A 14,808-nucleotide genomic window follows, 5' to 3' on the forward strand; every position below is an offset into this window, starting at 1 on the left:
ATGAATGGAAAAACAAAGATCTGCTTAGTAGAAAACTTTTATGGCCCCTAAAATCTTTTTAATGGTCAACCTTCATTCAACATTAATTCCTGTAACGTGGTCCACTTGAGGTTTGGATATACCTCATTTTTCGTCTCATAGCATCAAATGATCTAGAAAATAGATGGATGACTTGAATGACACAGATACATCATGGTGGTGCCCACAGAGCACCTGCGACCAGCCATTGATCTGTTTCGGCTCAGCGGGTGTTATCCTTACCGTGCGGGGCCACCTTGATGAACTTTTTCATATCCACGCTGCCCGCATGCATTTTCAACTCATTTAATACCACTATACCAAACCTTGAGCAGATCTAAATTTGGGTTTACCACAACATTTGAAAAAGGGGTGAATGATTATTAAAAGCTTTTTTAGGCTATAGTAGTTTTGGAACAATCTAATATTTCTATTATACCTTTGTGCAGTTCTAGTTGACCTTATCACTAGGTTGGACAAAAATAAATGATACGGATCTTTTTAGAGTGGGCCTTGAGAAGTTTTTATAGTGACCGCTTAATCATCATTGTTTCTTGTGCTGTAGTCCACCTTAGATTTGGATGTGCTTAGTATTTGGTACCTCATACTAAAATTGGCTGGAAAAGCGATTGGACGGAGTGAATATACAATATATCATCAAGGTGGGCTCTATAGTAAGGATAACACTCACTAAGCTGGTACCCAAAATTGGACGGAGTGGATATACAACATATCATCAAGGTGGGCTCTACTGTAAGGATAACACTCACTAAGCTGTGACTTGAAATTTGGACGGAGTGGATATACAACATATCATCAAAGTGGACTCTACCGTAAGGATAACAATCACTGAGCTGTTACCCATTAACACCTATTCCGCACCGGATCATCTAGGCCAACATCATCCCATCTGGTCATCCAATAGATAGAAGAAGAGGAAAATAAGTACCTATATGCATGTACCATGTAGTATGTTCTCCTTGATTCTACTGCAACAGACCGTGATAGAAGCAATACCTGGACTAGAATGCAAGTACCCATTCGGATGATTAGAAAAGGGCCTGTTTGTGAGCGTGGATTTGGAACCCCCTGGATTCGGGAACCGCTTGAGTGAAAATTCCCTGGATTAGCAATCCTCCCGTTGTGTTTGGCACCCTGGAGTGTGAATAAACCTTAATTCAAAATTACTTATCCATGATATATTTATGGGGGTTTGAATTTAATTATTAAATCAACTTTGGCATTCCTAATTAGTGAGATATATAATTTTTGACACTATGGTTGTGATAAGCCCACTGAAATATAGGCTTTGCCTGAAAATGATGAAGTTCCAAGTCTCGGATGGACCGCAACCATAAGATCATGTCTGAGTGACCAACGATTTTTAATCGTTGATTAATATGGACAATGTTTGGACAGTGCTGGACAATGTTTGGACAGTGCTGATCATCATTAGTGGGCCATGTGCCCAATAGAATGATAGTGTACAGTGACACACATGTTACACCTACAACTATTGAAATGATTTTAGGTATAATCTCTCACCATGGATTGCAAACCTCCTTAAAGAAGGGATTAGAAACCCCTTAGATTTAAAACCCTCAATTACTTTATGCTGCCAAACAACTAAAGGGATTTGAAACCTCCTCCAATCTCTTCCAATCCAGGGTGCCAAACGACCCCTAACTTTACAAGTCCAGCATACACGCTTGACCCACATATATATGATGGGTAGATGCGCTGAATTTGGGCCCATATATGGGCAAGAAGGACTAAGACACCCTTTAAAAAAAAAAAAAAAAAAGAAGTAATAATAAAAAAACGAAAACGCCTGTGGAAGCCCTGCCACACACATGCAGGGACCATCCCAATTTAGACAACGAATGACATTGGAGCTTGAAATCTATTGGGCTACACTAAAAGGTATGCATTTTCACTCGTCAAGTATGCCATAATGCATAAAGCAAATGGATGGTCAATTTAATTTAATTTAATTTATAATTCATCATATTTTTATGCTATACAAGACAGTGCAATAGATGTATGGAATACATGTTGCATATTAATTGTAATTTAGTTCCAAAAACTCACTAAAAAAAAAGAGACGAAGAGTGGAGTATTCACATGAAATAAAAAATGACAAAAATACCCTTAATCAAATGGCAGCCATACCCTACTTAACTTTTTAACATAGGAATTAATAAAGTTGTACACGAGTCAAACCAAGTTGAGCTTAGCACAACTCGGCTCGGCTTGGATAGTAGCTAACCCCAGCTCGAATTTGGCTCAATTCGGTCAGTAGCTCAAGATAGTTTGAGCCGTTTTCGAGCCTATGCAGCATTTTCTCAAACACATTATCTTCAATTTCACAAAAAATACAAAATAGTAACAACATTTTTACAAGTATTTCATCAAATACCTGGAGATCAACGTCAAAATCAAACACCCAGTGAGGAGCATCAAAATCAAACACCTCTGCATATCTATTCCTTTCTCACCAACACTTTGTTGAGTCATTTCATCAAACACTCATCGAGCAACATTCATATCAAAATAATCAAGTCACCGAGCTGATTCGATCCGAGTCGGTTCAAGTTGAGGTTTGATTCGAGTCGGAGTCAAGCTCGGGCAAGTTCGAACTTGGCTTGAAAAATTTTCAATCAAGCTTTAAAAATCAAATCAACTTGGTCTGAATCCAATTTCAAGCCGAGGTGAGTCAAGCTTTTCCGAATTGAATCATGTGAAGTGATTGGGTTAACTCAACTCGTATACGACTCTAGGAACTAATTGCATAATTAAAATAAGCCAAAAGCTACTCGCATTATAAAGTAAGTACCCTCATCCACATAAATGAAAAAGGGAATACAAAATGAAATTCCTCCACAAATATCACCTTGTGAGCCAATGAGCAAAAGATTCCATAATTTCATCTAGAAGAGAGGCAGTCATCCCTTTATACAAGTAGGTCGGATCATCAACACTTAATTGGCCTCGGCAAGAGTGAGTGTGTACTGTATTCGGTGTTCTTGCAGACTGCTATATTATCCTTTTAGCAGGCTGGTAAAAAGAGGTTCTCTTCCCATGTGAAAGAGGGATTATATAAATTAAAAAGTCCGATAAAATCACTATTAGGTAACCCTATCTGCATTTTTTTTTTTCTCTTGCTTTCTTCTCCCTTTTTGATTTTCTGCGCTCTTCGCCGTTGGATCTTCCGGCCCGAGATCCATCCCAGCAGTATATCTTTCCCATCTTGCCGATTCGGAGCTTGGTAGGAGTCGTTCATCAGATCAGCCCTTGGAGAGTCAGGATTCCTCGGTCTCGATGGAGAATCGGAACTTCCGCCGGGCGATGAGCTTTGGAATATCAGACATAGCTCTTGAGTGCGTGATGGCCTACATCAACGATCCTCGCGACCGCGACGCAGTCTCTCTGGTATGCCGGAAATGGTACAACATCGACGCGCTGACACGTAAGCACATCACGATCGCCCTCTGCTACTCGACTACACCAGCCCGTCTACGGACTCGGTTCCCCTGCCTCGAATCATTGAAATTGAAAGGAAAGCCACGAGCGGCGATGTTCAACCTCGATCTCATACCAGAGGATTGGGGAGGACACGTCACGCCCTGGGTCAACGAAATCTCAGATTCCTTCAATTGCCTCAAATCACTCCATTTCAGGCGTATGATCGTGCAAGACTCTGATATTGATTTGCTGGTCCGATCACGCGGACATATGCTGCAGGTACTTAAATTAGATAAGTGTTCTGGATTCTCTACGGATGGATTATTGCAGGTCGCCCGATCTTGCCGATCCCTAAAAACCTTATATTTAGAAGAGAGTTCTATTGTTGAGAAAGATGGGGATTGGATCCATGAGCTTGCTCTGAACAATACGGTACTAGAGAGTTTGAATTTTTATATGACGGAGCTGAAAGTCATCAACGTCAGAGATCTTGAACTGATAGCCAAGAACTGCCGTTCTTTAATTTCTTTAAAAATCAGTGATTGTGAAATCTTGGATCTTGGTGGTTTTTTTCGTGCTGCGTCGAGTTTAGAGAAGTTTGCTGGAGGTTCATTCAATAACGATGATGCAAGAGAAGATCTCATCGGTAAATACTCGAGGGTTTTATTTCCTCCGAAGCTGTGTCGTGTGGGTTTGAATTATATGGGGAAGAATGAGATGCCTGTATTGTTTCCGTTTGCTTCTTTACTTAAGAAGCTGGATCTTCAATATTCATTTCTTGATACAGAGGATCATTGCCAGCTGATTCAAAAATGCCCTAACTTAGAAGAGCTTGAGGTGAGGAATGTGATTGGAGATAGCGGATTAGAAATCGTTGCTATGAATTGTAAGAAGCTTAAAAAGCTGAGGATTGAGCGTGGGGAGGATGAAGAAGGTGTGGTTTCGCAGAGGGGATTAACTACTCTGGCACAAGGTTGTTTGGAGCTGGAATATCTGGCTGTCCATGTATCTGATATCACGAATGCGGCTTTGGAATCTTTTGGTAGTTTCAGCAAAAATCTCACTGATTTTCGATTGGTGTTGCTCGATAAGGAAGAAACAATAACAGAGCTGCCGCTTGATAATGGGGTTCGTGCTCTGTTAATGGGCTGCCAGAAGCTAAGGAGGTTCGCCCTCTATCTAAGACAAGGGGGTCTGTCGGATGTTGGTCTTGGTTATATCGGCAAGTACAGTGACAATATCAGGTGGATGTTGTTGGGTTTTTTGGGAGATTCTGATGCTGGGCTTTTGGAATTCTCGAAAGGCTGTCCGAAGATGCAGAAGCTGGAGGTGAGGGGCTGTTGTTTCAGTGAGAGGGCGTTGGCTCTGGCCGTGATGCAGCTGAAGGCTTTGAGGTATATATGGGTGCAAGGGTACAATGCATCTAAAACAGGTAGTGATCTTGTAGCCATGGTTCGTCCCTATTGGAACATTGAATTCATTCCTCCAGGACAGACGATTGCATACGATGAGTTTGGTAGGCCTGCGGAGCAGCCAGCTCAGGTACTTGCTTACTATTCCCTTGCGGGGCGAAGGATGGATTACCCTGAAACAGTCGTTCCTCTTCATCCATAGTCCATTGGTGCTTGACAGAACATATCCTCATTCTCTGTCGCTTTTTTATTTCTTTCTTTTTGTTGTTTCCTACCTACGCTTGTATTGTATCGGCCGCTTGCTTTTGAAAGACGGTAGCAGTGAGTTATAGAGATACATCATTGTATATAAAGAAATTAATAAATATTACATTTATCTATTTGTATTCTATAGATGAAAGGGATTTAAATACGAAGATAACTTTTTTTTTTTTGCGGATCTTTCATGTATCCTTTACATACGGAGCTTTTTAATCCCGTAATAAGTTTGTATTGTGTGATATGAAAGAATTCTGCTCGACCATGCTGATGTTGGACTGACGGATATTAGAACTGATAATATGGGGCTTAGTTATGAGCGGCTAATCATCTTGCATCTCAGGTGATCACTCCCTCACTGCAGCTGTGTGGGCCTTTTGAATTAGGAAAGAAATCCTTTTAGAATCAAGATTCTTTGCTTGGCACAAGCAAAAAAATGGAGACATGAATTTCCTGTGAAAGCCTTTTTGGAGTCTACTGTGATGTTTGTGAAAATTTACTCTGTTCATAGTTTTTCATGATTATCTTAGGACATTAGACCAAAATCAGGTAGATTCAAAACTAATGACTACTGTTGAAATTTTCTTGAGCTCCACCTTGATATTTATATGCCATTTAAATAATTTATAATATCATTCCCCATCACGTGCAAACACACTAAACATAGTCTGATACGGAACTTTTGTAGCCATATAAATATTTTAATGATAATCACAGTCTGATGCGAAACTTTTGTGGCCATACAAATGTTTCAATGATAATCACTGAATCCTCAGTGTTTCCTCTTGAAAAATCGGATGGACGAAATGAATTTTTTCAAAAAAATCACGGTAGTCCACTTAAGTATCCCAGGAGGAACTTCCTGCGTTCGGAAAATCTTGTTCTTCTCCACTATTATTAGTCCACGTCATCACTAGCACTATCAGCACTAATGAAATGTGTGGTGATGTAGCCCAATTAGATTGCAACATGGAGGATTTTTCTGGATCCGGATTCATCCTTATTCTTAATTTATTTATTTGTTGATAATGGAGGGAGTGGAAGCGGATTGGGTGGTGTGCCACATACCAATTACCTCCTTGGTGTGTTGACGTTAGTGAGTTCTGTGGGCCCTACTATGATGTATGTGTTATATTGAAACCGTCCATCCATTTGGCAAGATTATTTTAGTGCCTTAGCCCAAAAATTAGGTTGATCTAAAGCTCAAGTGGACCACAACACAAAAAGCAATGGGGGTTGGACATCTACCGTTGAAAACTTCTAGGGTCAGAGAAGAGAAGGTACTAAAGGTTCAAAGGAGATCAAAGTTACAGGGGCCCAACAATGATATATTATTATATCTACACCGTTCATCCATTTGGAGATATCATTTTAGATCTTTCTACTAAAAATGAGTAATTTCCAAGTCTCAAATGAACCACACTACAAATTGCAGTGGGACAATGATTCTCACCGTTAAAACATTTACAGGGCCCACCGCAACGTTTATTTTCCTCAGTTCATAAGGTCACACAGACCCAAATGAATAGAAATAGAAATAAAAGTATCATACTAATTCAAAATTTATGCAACTCCAAGAGGGTTTCAATGGCAAGCGTTTAATACCCACTGCTTTCTACAACGTGATCTGTTTGATTTTAGTATCTTTCTTATTTTTCAGCTCAAGCCTTAGATAGTCTCGCCAAGTCAATGGATGGTTTGGATATAACTCATACCTCATGATGGGACCCATAAAAGAACTTGGTGACCTCAACACACCAGCCACATCTGTGGTGTGTGGTTAGACGTGTACATGAACAGAGCTAGCTTGGTTAGCTCGGTTGACTCGACTCGAAAAAGCTTGATTCGGCTTGACTCAAAAAAGCTCGATTCGACCCGATTCGAAGCTGAGTTCGAACCGAGTCGAGCTGATTTTTTGAGCTCGAAAATGAGTTCGAGCTGGCCCAGCTTGACACGACTCAGATCAAACCCAACTCGAGTCGAACTCGGATCGAACTAGTTCGGTGACTCGGTTACTTTGATATTGATGTTGCTCACCAAGTGTTTGATGAAATGACTCAACGAAGTGTGGCAGGTGGCAAGGAAGGTATGTACATAAAACAAATACCCTTCTTTTTTTAGTTTTTATGTTGCTTAGAAGGTGTTTGATAAAATACCTGTAAAACCATAACTACTGTTTTACATACAGTGAGATTTTGAAGGTGCAGTTCAAGTGTTTGTGAAAATGCTGCATAGGTGAACTCGGCTCGATCTTGGCTCGAACTCAGTTCGAATTGGCCTGAGCTACTGACCGAACCGAGCCGAGCTGGCCAGTCAGGCTCGAGGACCAAGCCGAGTCAAGTACGAGCCGAGTCGAGCTGAGCCCAACTCGACTCAGTTGGACTCGATGTACAACCCACGTGTGGTACACCAGCCAATCTGCTTCCCACTACCAGTAACTTTATTCGTGAAATAACAATAAACCCATTGGGCGTAGAGCCTTTATTGGTAATTTCCATGTCTGCTCAGATCTGCAGCTTTACTTTTCTAGCAAATTGTCGTTGACCGAGATAACCAGCTGCTTCCTAGTAGCGCTGGCTGAGATAATTTGGGTTCATGATCTTGAAAGCTGGGACACCGCCCAGTGATTGATTAAAGTGCCCAACGATTAAATGCTTAAGGCCTGTTTGGGAGCGTGGATTTGAAACCCGGATTCAGAACTCCTAGGATTTGAAATCCTCGTATTGTGTTTGGCACACAGGATTGGAAATCAACTTTAATACAAAAGTAACTATGTATGGTATATTTAGAGAGCTAGAATTTAATTAATAAATCAACTTTATTATCTTTAATCAGTGAGTAGCATACGTAACGTTTGACACAATGGTTCTAATAAGCTTGCTGAAATATATACTTCGCTTGAAAATGATGAAATTCTAAGTCTCGGATGGGCCACAAGTACAAGATCATGTCCGAGTGAATAACCAACTATTTTTAACCATTGATTTAAATAGACAATGTTTGGACCTCGCTGATCATCATATTAAAGTAATTATAGTGATGCAATTGATAATTTAGTTGCTTTAGCATATCATTAGTGGGCCATGTCCCCAATAGTTTAATACTCTAGTGACACACATAGTTTAATACTCTAGTTGGCGGCTACGCATATCCCAACTCAGGTACTCATAGCCTTGGAAAATAGCTTTGCAAATTTTCCTTGGGGCTGGAACAAAGGGAAGAGGAAGCTGCATTGGAGGAGTTGGAAGACTATAATTCAGCCCAAAGATGAGTGAGGGTTGGGAATCAGTAGGCTTGAAGATTTTCTAGCTATGCTTAGGTTGAAACTGGGCTGGGTGATCAAATTCAAGGCTAAGGAAAGTCTTTGGAGCTACTTTATGAATGCTAAATACATCCAGGACCTCGCCCAAGTTAGCTCGAGATGCCCTGCTAGCTTTGCTTCCCCTTTATGGAGAAAAATCCTGCAGCTGCTGCTAATTGTGGAGAGCAAATCCCAATGGCTTTTGGGTGAAGGCGACTGCAATTTTTGGGCTGATAACTGGACGGGTCTAGGCCCCTTGCTGCAGCTAGCTGATTCTCCAGTCCTGCCTGCCCTGCTGCCCCTTTCGATAAATCGGGTTATGGACAAGAGCGGCCCACTCCCCCTAGTTTGGCTTTCAATTTCCTCCCCCAAAGCACAGTAGATTTTATCTTCAAAGAGGGTTTTTGCCTGTTGAAAGGTCCAGACAGATGCATTTGGCCTTTCATCCCCTCTGAAGACTTCTCAGTCTGCTCAGCCTAGAAAATCAGTAGGGCCAACCGCCCACGTAAAGATTGGGCGAAATAGGTGTGACATCCCAAACTTCCCCCTAAAATATCCTTGTTAGTGTGGTGTGCTCTCTGGAGAGCGGTCCTAGTAGATGGGGCCATTCAAAGTCGTGGGATTTAGCTGATGTCTAAATGCAAGTGTTGCGTGAATGCCTTAGCCCCCGGCCACTCCATCGAGTCCTCTCAGCACCTCTTCATTGAAAGTTTCCTTGCTAGAGCTACCCGGAAACATTTTGGAAGAGCCGGCAACGTTTTCATAGGGGGCTCTGAGTCGATTGAAGTTAGATTGAATCTTTGGTGGTATGTTTCCTTGTCGCATGAGAAATCATCTTCGCTACAAATGTTAGTCTCATGCTTCATTATTTGGAAGATTTGGAACTCTAAAAATGGGCCCAGGTTTGACGGCAGGCCCACCTCAGCTCCCAATGTGATTGCCAACATCAATAAGTGGATGTCTTGGTTGTCCAACTTCCCCTCGCCCCAACAACTATGGGCAGCTACTAGTTTGAATCAACGTGAGTAGGAGATATTCTCTGCTCTTCAACCTCAAGTCTCTTCCTTGATAGTAAAATGGATTAGACCCCCATTTGGCTGGGCCAAAGTTAACGTTGATGGGTAGGCAAAGGGTAAACCGGGTCTCTCTGGCGGTGGGGGTGTATGCAGAGGTGATAAGGGCGAATTTATCTTTACTTTCTCGGAAGGTTATGGGTCTGGAACTAACACTAGAGCGGAGCTTAGGGCGGTGCATGACGGGCTAACTATTTGCTTCTCCTTGGGCCTTTCCAAAGTGGTGGTAGAATTTGATTCCTAGCTTGTAATAACAGTTCTGAATTATAATGTCCTTCCGAGCTGAAAATGGAAATATTGGTTGGCCAGAATTTAGAGATCGAAGCTCGGAGGGTAGGTCCATTTTGTACACACATATAAGGAAGGTAATGGGCCAACAGATGGCATGGCCCGTATGGGTAGGGAATCCTAATCGTCGTCGTTCTTCCAGAGCCCAAGGGACCTCCTGGCCCAAGTAAGGGGCCTCTTCTTCCTGGACTCTGTTGGGCTTGGGGCGGTGAGGATGAGCTTTAACAACTAGAGCCAGCCCTGTCTCGCCCTTTGAGTGCTTTCGGCTGAGGGCCCTGCTCTGGATTTTCTTTTTTATTTTCTTCCTTCATTCCATAGATGTTTATGATAGGCTTCGTCCAGGTCTTTTTTTCTTGGCCAAGCCCGAATGTCCCCCTCTTGTAAATTTTGCTCTTGATGAATGAAGGAATTATTTTAAAAATATTAAAATAAAAAAAACATATTACACATGCAACTCTTAGAAGGATTTTCGATATAATCCAAGCTCTCACATTGATTTGAAACCCTCTCTTTGATGGAATTTGAAATCGCCAGTTACTTTATGGTGCCAAACAACCAGGAGATTTGAAATCCCCTCAAATCCCCCAAAGCTATAGTGCCATACGACTCCTTAGGATCATCAATCAGGAGATTTCTAGGTTTTTGTTTTTTTGAAATCAAGGGAGTAATATTCTCTTATTACTTATGAATGAGTGTGACTTTATCATATCAATGGTGTAAATTACTTGTCATGCCCTGAAATTCGGATACAGAGTATGCACCCTCAGACCCGAGCTACGCCACATGACTTGTAAACCATGTATAATAAAACCATTCATTCGTACAGTTTTCCAGAGGGTTAGTTAAAATGTATACTAAGTTTCCAAACTCAAACCTTCTGCAAAATATCTCACATTCATTTATTTCAATCACATACACATATATCTACCATCACAATCATTTATTGGCATTCAATTCAAATATTGATAACATTCACAAAAGTTAATTATGATACCATAACCCACCCATTTGGGGCTTTATTAAACCATTTACTAAGAAAAGCTTTAACTATTCATAATTATCAGTCACTCAACTTAAAATTTGTTTAAAGACATAATTAAAAGAATAATATTTTAATTTTTAAAAGCTAGCTTTTAATTTTAATTGTTTTTTAATTTTTTAATTTTTTGGAAAATAAGGATTCTATTCATTTTAATGACAACTATGTTGTACAACCATTAGGAGAGAATCAAGAAACCCTACAGCAGCATAAAAAACTAGGGGCTCCTCTCAGAAGAAAAAAAAAAAACACAAGAGATGACTCTCCCTATACAAAGGAAAAGCACCATAAGGGCCCACCGGGGAGACTCTAATGGAACCTAGCCCAACTCTGTTCAGGAATAACATGAGTTCAACTAGATATGTTAGTGATTTAACATATTCAACTCATATTCATCAAGATAGGGCCATAGCTCTTATGAGTCGTCCACTGGTTCACTTTCTCTGAAACTTGAGCATTTGTTTCATCGTCTACTAAATCTGTACGGTTTTTTCATTAATAAAACATCAACAGGCCAGACCCAGTGAGTAAACCCATCATAGTTCATGCACATCATAATTAAAATAAAATGAATGAATGTTATGAAATGCATGAATGCATGATATACGTCAAGTGGGTTGATTAGTCCACTTGTTTGAGTTGGATCCCATTAACCCGCATCTCCCCCTTTTTGGGGTAGGCTTCCACCATCTTGGTGGACTTTTAGGGATGGTTCCCTAAGTCACTCGATAGTGTAAATACCTACAGTTCATCCAGTAAGTGCCCCCAGGTATTCAATGTAGTTATGCGATGCATAACATGGTGCCACAACCCACACATAGTGCATATATATCGTTTTGTGCCATTTTTTTTTGCCACAACCCACACATAGTGCATATATATCGTTTTGTGCCATTTTTTTTTTCTTTTCTGTGAGGGTTTTTTCACATTAAATTCGGAGTGTTTAGGTTTGAACTGGGTTGTGCGATTGAAATAATTGGCTTGATTCGTGTCTATGCTTCTGCGTTTCCCCAAACCAAGATCATTAGCCACTTTAATTTTCCACGCCATGACAGTGGGGATACCAAAAACAACTTACATCAACCTGTAATTTTATTGATGTGGAAACAAAAAGCTATTTACATCTGCGAAGGGATGCCAAACCAACTGACCCCTCCACTACACAACCTCTAAGCGAAGCAAACACATAGTCTAAACCACAGAATTAAAGACCAAAGCACAGAAAAGAAACACAACCTAACACCATGTTACTTCATCTGAAGGGCAACAGAAGATGGGACAGCCACTAGATGCATACAAACTATCTTAACTCAAACCCACGTATCTTCCATTCCATGAATAGCCACAGCTTGTTAATAATATTTAAAATAAGATGAACCTAGGCCCAACAACCGCGCCCCATTTTCTTGATCTTAGTGAATCCCAACCGCAAGATATAAATTCCTGATTGCATTCATTTCCATGGAAATATCTCTCATTTGCATCCTTTCGTTTGGAAATTCTACGGAACATGCAACTCCAATTTTGGCAGCAGCAGCCAAGCACTTTCGCATTTTAGTTCGTACAATGTGGCCTTTTTCTCCATTGTTGAGAGCTTGAACATCTTCAGAGAGCAGTTGTGGGTCTGCAATCTCCATCACTCAATCAGGTAAAGCCATCTTAACAAATTGGTGGAGGCTTAGACCATTTTCAAACATGTTATCGGTTGGTCTCTTTCCCGTGAACATCTCTAAACGAAGGATACCATAGCTGTAGACATCTCCATGTGTAGACGCCTTTCACCCATTCCATATTCTGTCATTTACACATCTCAAATTTCGAGATACCAAGGTTTCATTCCAACAATTAAATAAAAATAGGGATTAGTATTTTACCTTAAAAAGTGACAATTGTTACATGCATAGGAAACAAGTATCTTATTAACTTTAAACTTTTGAAGTATTCAGTCATCAAGGTATAACTAACAAATGAGTCCAACTACAAACGCATGCAAGACTAAGAAAAAGCATAACTTATGCAACTAAGTGAAAAACAATTAGTACTAATTTCCTATCCGTTGACCTTGCATGTGCAACTCGTTGGATGCATTTTAGTTATTTTTTTTTTAATTATTTTTTTTTCTTTTTTTTTCTAAATTTGGCGTGGCATTGATATTCATGTTGAATGCCTAAACAAGAATCTCCGCAAACTGGTCACTAAAGAAAAACATACAGAGAACATAATCATAAAACTAGCTGATGTTGAAGGTTTTAGCAGCCAATTCCATGTATAGGATCAGTGAGACTATTTCACAAGAGCACAAAGACAAACTTGGGACTCCTATATGGTTGTTAAAAGGGTTAAAAACAACCATTGCTGACATATTGGGAGTTTGCCTTACAAACCCGCCACGGGTTGTAACCATGGAATCTTGTTGCAGTGGCATTGCAGTCAGGGATGCAGCGTATCTTCTCAGTGAAGCTGGAACTATTCTTGCAATTTTAAGAGAGCTTAAGTTCCCAGATTTGGACACTAATCAGATGTCAGATATTGAGGAGTGGCGTTTGAGAAAGTTGAGAAAACCTCCATGTCTGTCTTCTTCCCCTGATAATGTCTAGCTTAACTTTAGGTGAATTTCCATTGATAAGGAATTTGAAGCAAGGGTTTTTATATTTATTTTAATTTTTATTTTATAGAGGAAGCGAGAGCTTACCGTCTGTAACTCTGTTAATGTGCATAAACAGCCTATACAAGGATTTGGGTTGGCATGACAAAAAGAACAGGTTATGCCTATCATATAAACTCATCGCAAGACTTAATTTTCCAAGAAAACTTAAGCACCAAATTACTATACACATCACTAACCATGATCCTATCCATCCATCACTGGAGGTTTTCCTATATGAAACTGACCCTCCTTAGCAGTCCAACTCCCGCGTTATCCATAGCTACCACCCCGAATTTCTCTAGGGAGCTCCTCCTTCCCCTATACAGACGATTCAGTCTCCCACCACTAACAAGTCTCACTAGGCCATCTGCTACCGAATTGCCTTGCCTCAATGTATGAGATACTGGAATGATGGGTCAACCTCAACTGATTAGTTGAAATTTATCTTCACTAAAAGTGAAAAAATACTAAAAGGAATTTTCCATCCTTTAATCCTTTATTTTTACACAGGGTGTTTTTTTTAAAAACAAAAAAAAAAAAATTATTTATTTATTTATTTATTTTTAATTTTTAGTGCAGTTGGTTTAGTTGTGGTAAGGGAAGTATAATCTTTACAAAATGATTTATTTGGAGGCTTTTAGGGTGTGTTTGGTAGCCATTGAAAAACTCTCCATCTCAATTTTGATAATGGTAACCACGCATTAGAGATCAGTTATTTTCGTAGGGATTAAAAATAATCCTGTTAGCTAACAATTTATATAATCTCCAATACATAATTAACATTAACTAATTGTAGATGCAGCCACTGTACGTAAAATACAGATACATACAGAAGGTCTCAAGTCCAACCGGTTGGAACACAGGAAACGGTCCACCCAAGAAATAACTTCCAATCTGCTAAGTTCCGTGAGACCGTGCAACCCATCCAATACGTGCAAAAATCATCCATATCTACTTATTGAATAGGTTACACTTCTATTTTTCTATTTATCAATGGCTAGATGTCGTTTTCTATGGTGTGGCCTACTTTAAAAAAAAATAATAATAATAATAATTTGAAACTTTATTAATATGGAACCTCCGCTGTACATGTTTTTCGGGCAGGGTCACAACAGGACGACCCATGCCTATCATATAACTTCCAACTTCACTTAACACTATGGTGTGGCCTACTTGATGAGTCGCTATGGGCTGATTTCTGCATAAGATGATCATCATGGTGTGACTAAGTTATTGGATGCATATGTTGGATTAGTCATGCACTAACATGATGGAAGTATTATACTGGATGGACTAAAATGAGTGGC

At 40.0% G+C, this 14,808-nt stretch overlaps 1 protein-coding gene across 1 annotated transcript; it reads left to right on the forward strand.

The window, feature by feature from the left end:
* Positions 1-3,121: 3,121 nt before the first annotated feature.
* Positions 3,122-5,275, forward strand: LOC131257824 (coronatine-insensitive protein 1-like). Its single transcript, XM_058258734.1, has one exon. It carries the CDS (start codon positions 3,340-3,342, stop codon positions 5,095-5,097), a length of 1,758 nt encoding a protein of 585 aa, XP_058114717.1. The 5' UTR covers positions 3,122-3,339; the 3' UTR covers positions 5,098-5,275.
* Positions 5,276-14,808: the final 9,533 nt, after the last annotated feature.

Source organism: Magnolia sinica, chromosome 10 (assembly GCF_029962835.1).
Source record: "Magnolia sinica isolate HGM2019 chromosome 10, MsV1, whole genome shotgun sequence".
In the NCBI taxonomy this organism is placed as follows: Eukaryota; Viridiplantae; Streptophyta; class Magnoliopsida; order Magnoliales; family Magnoliaceae; genus Magnolia; species Magnolia sinica.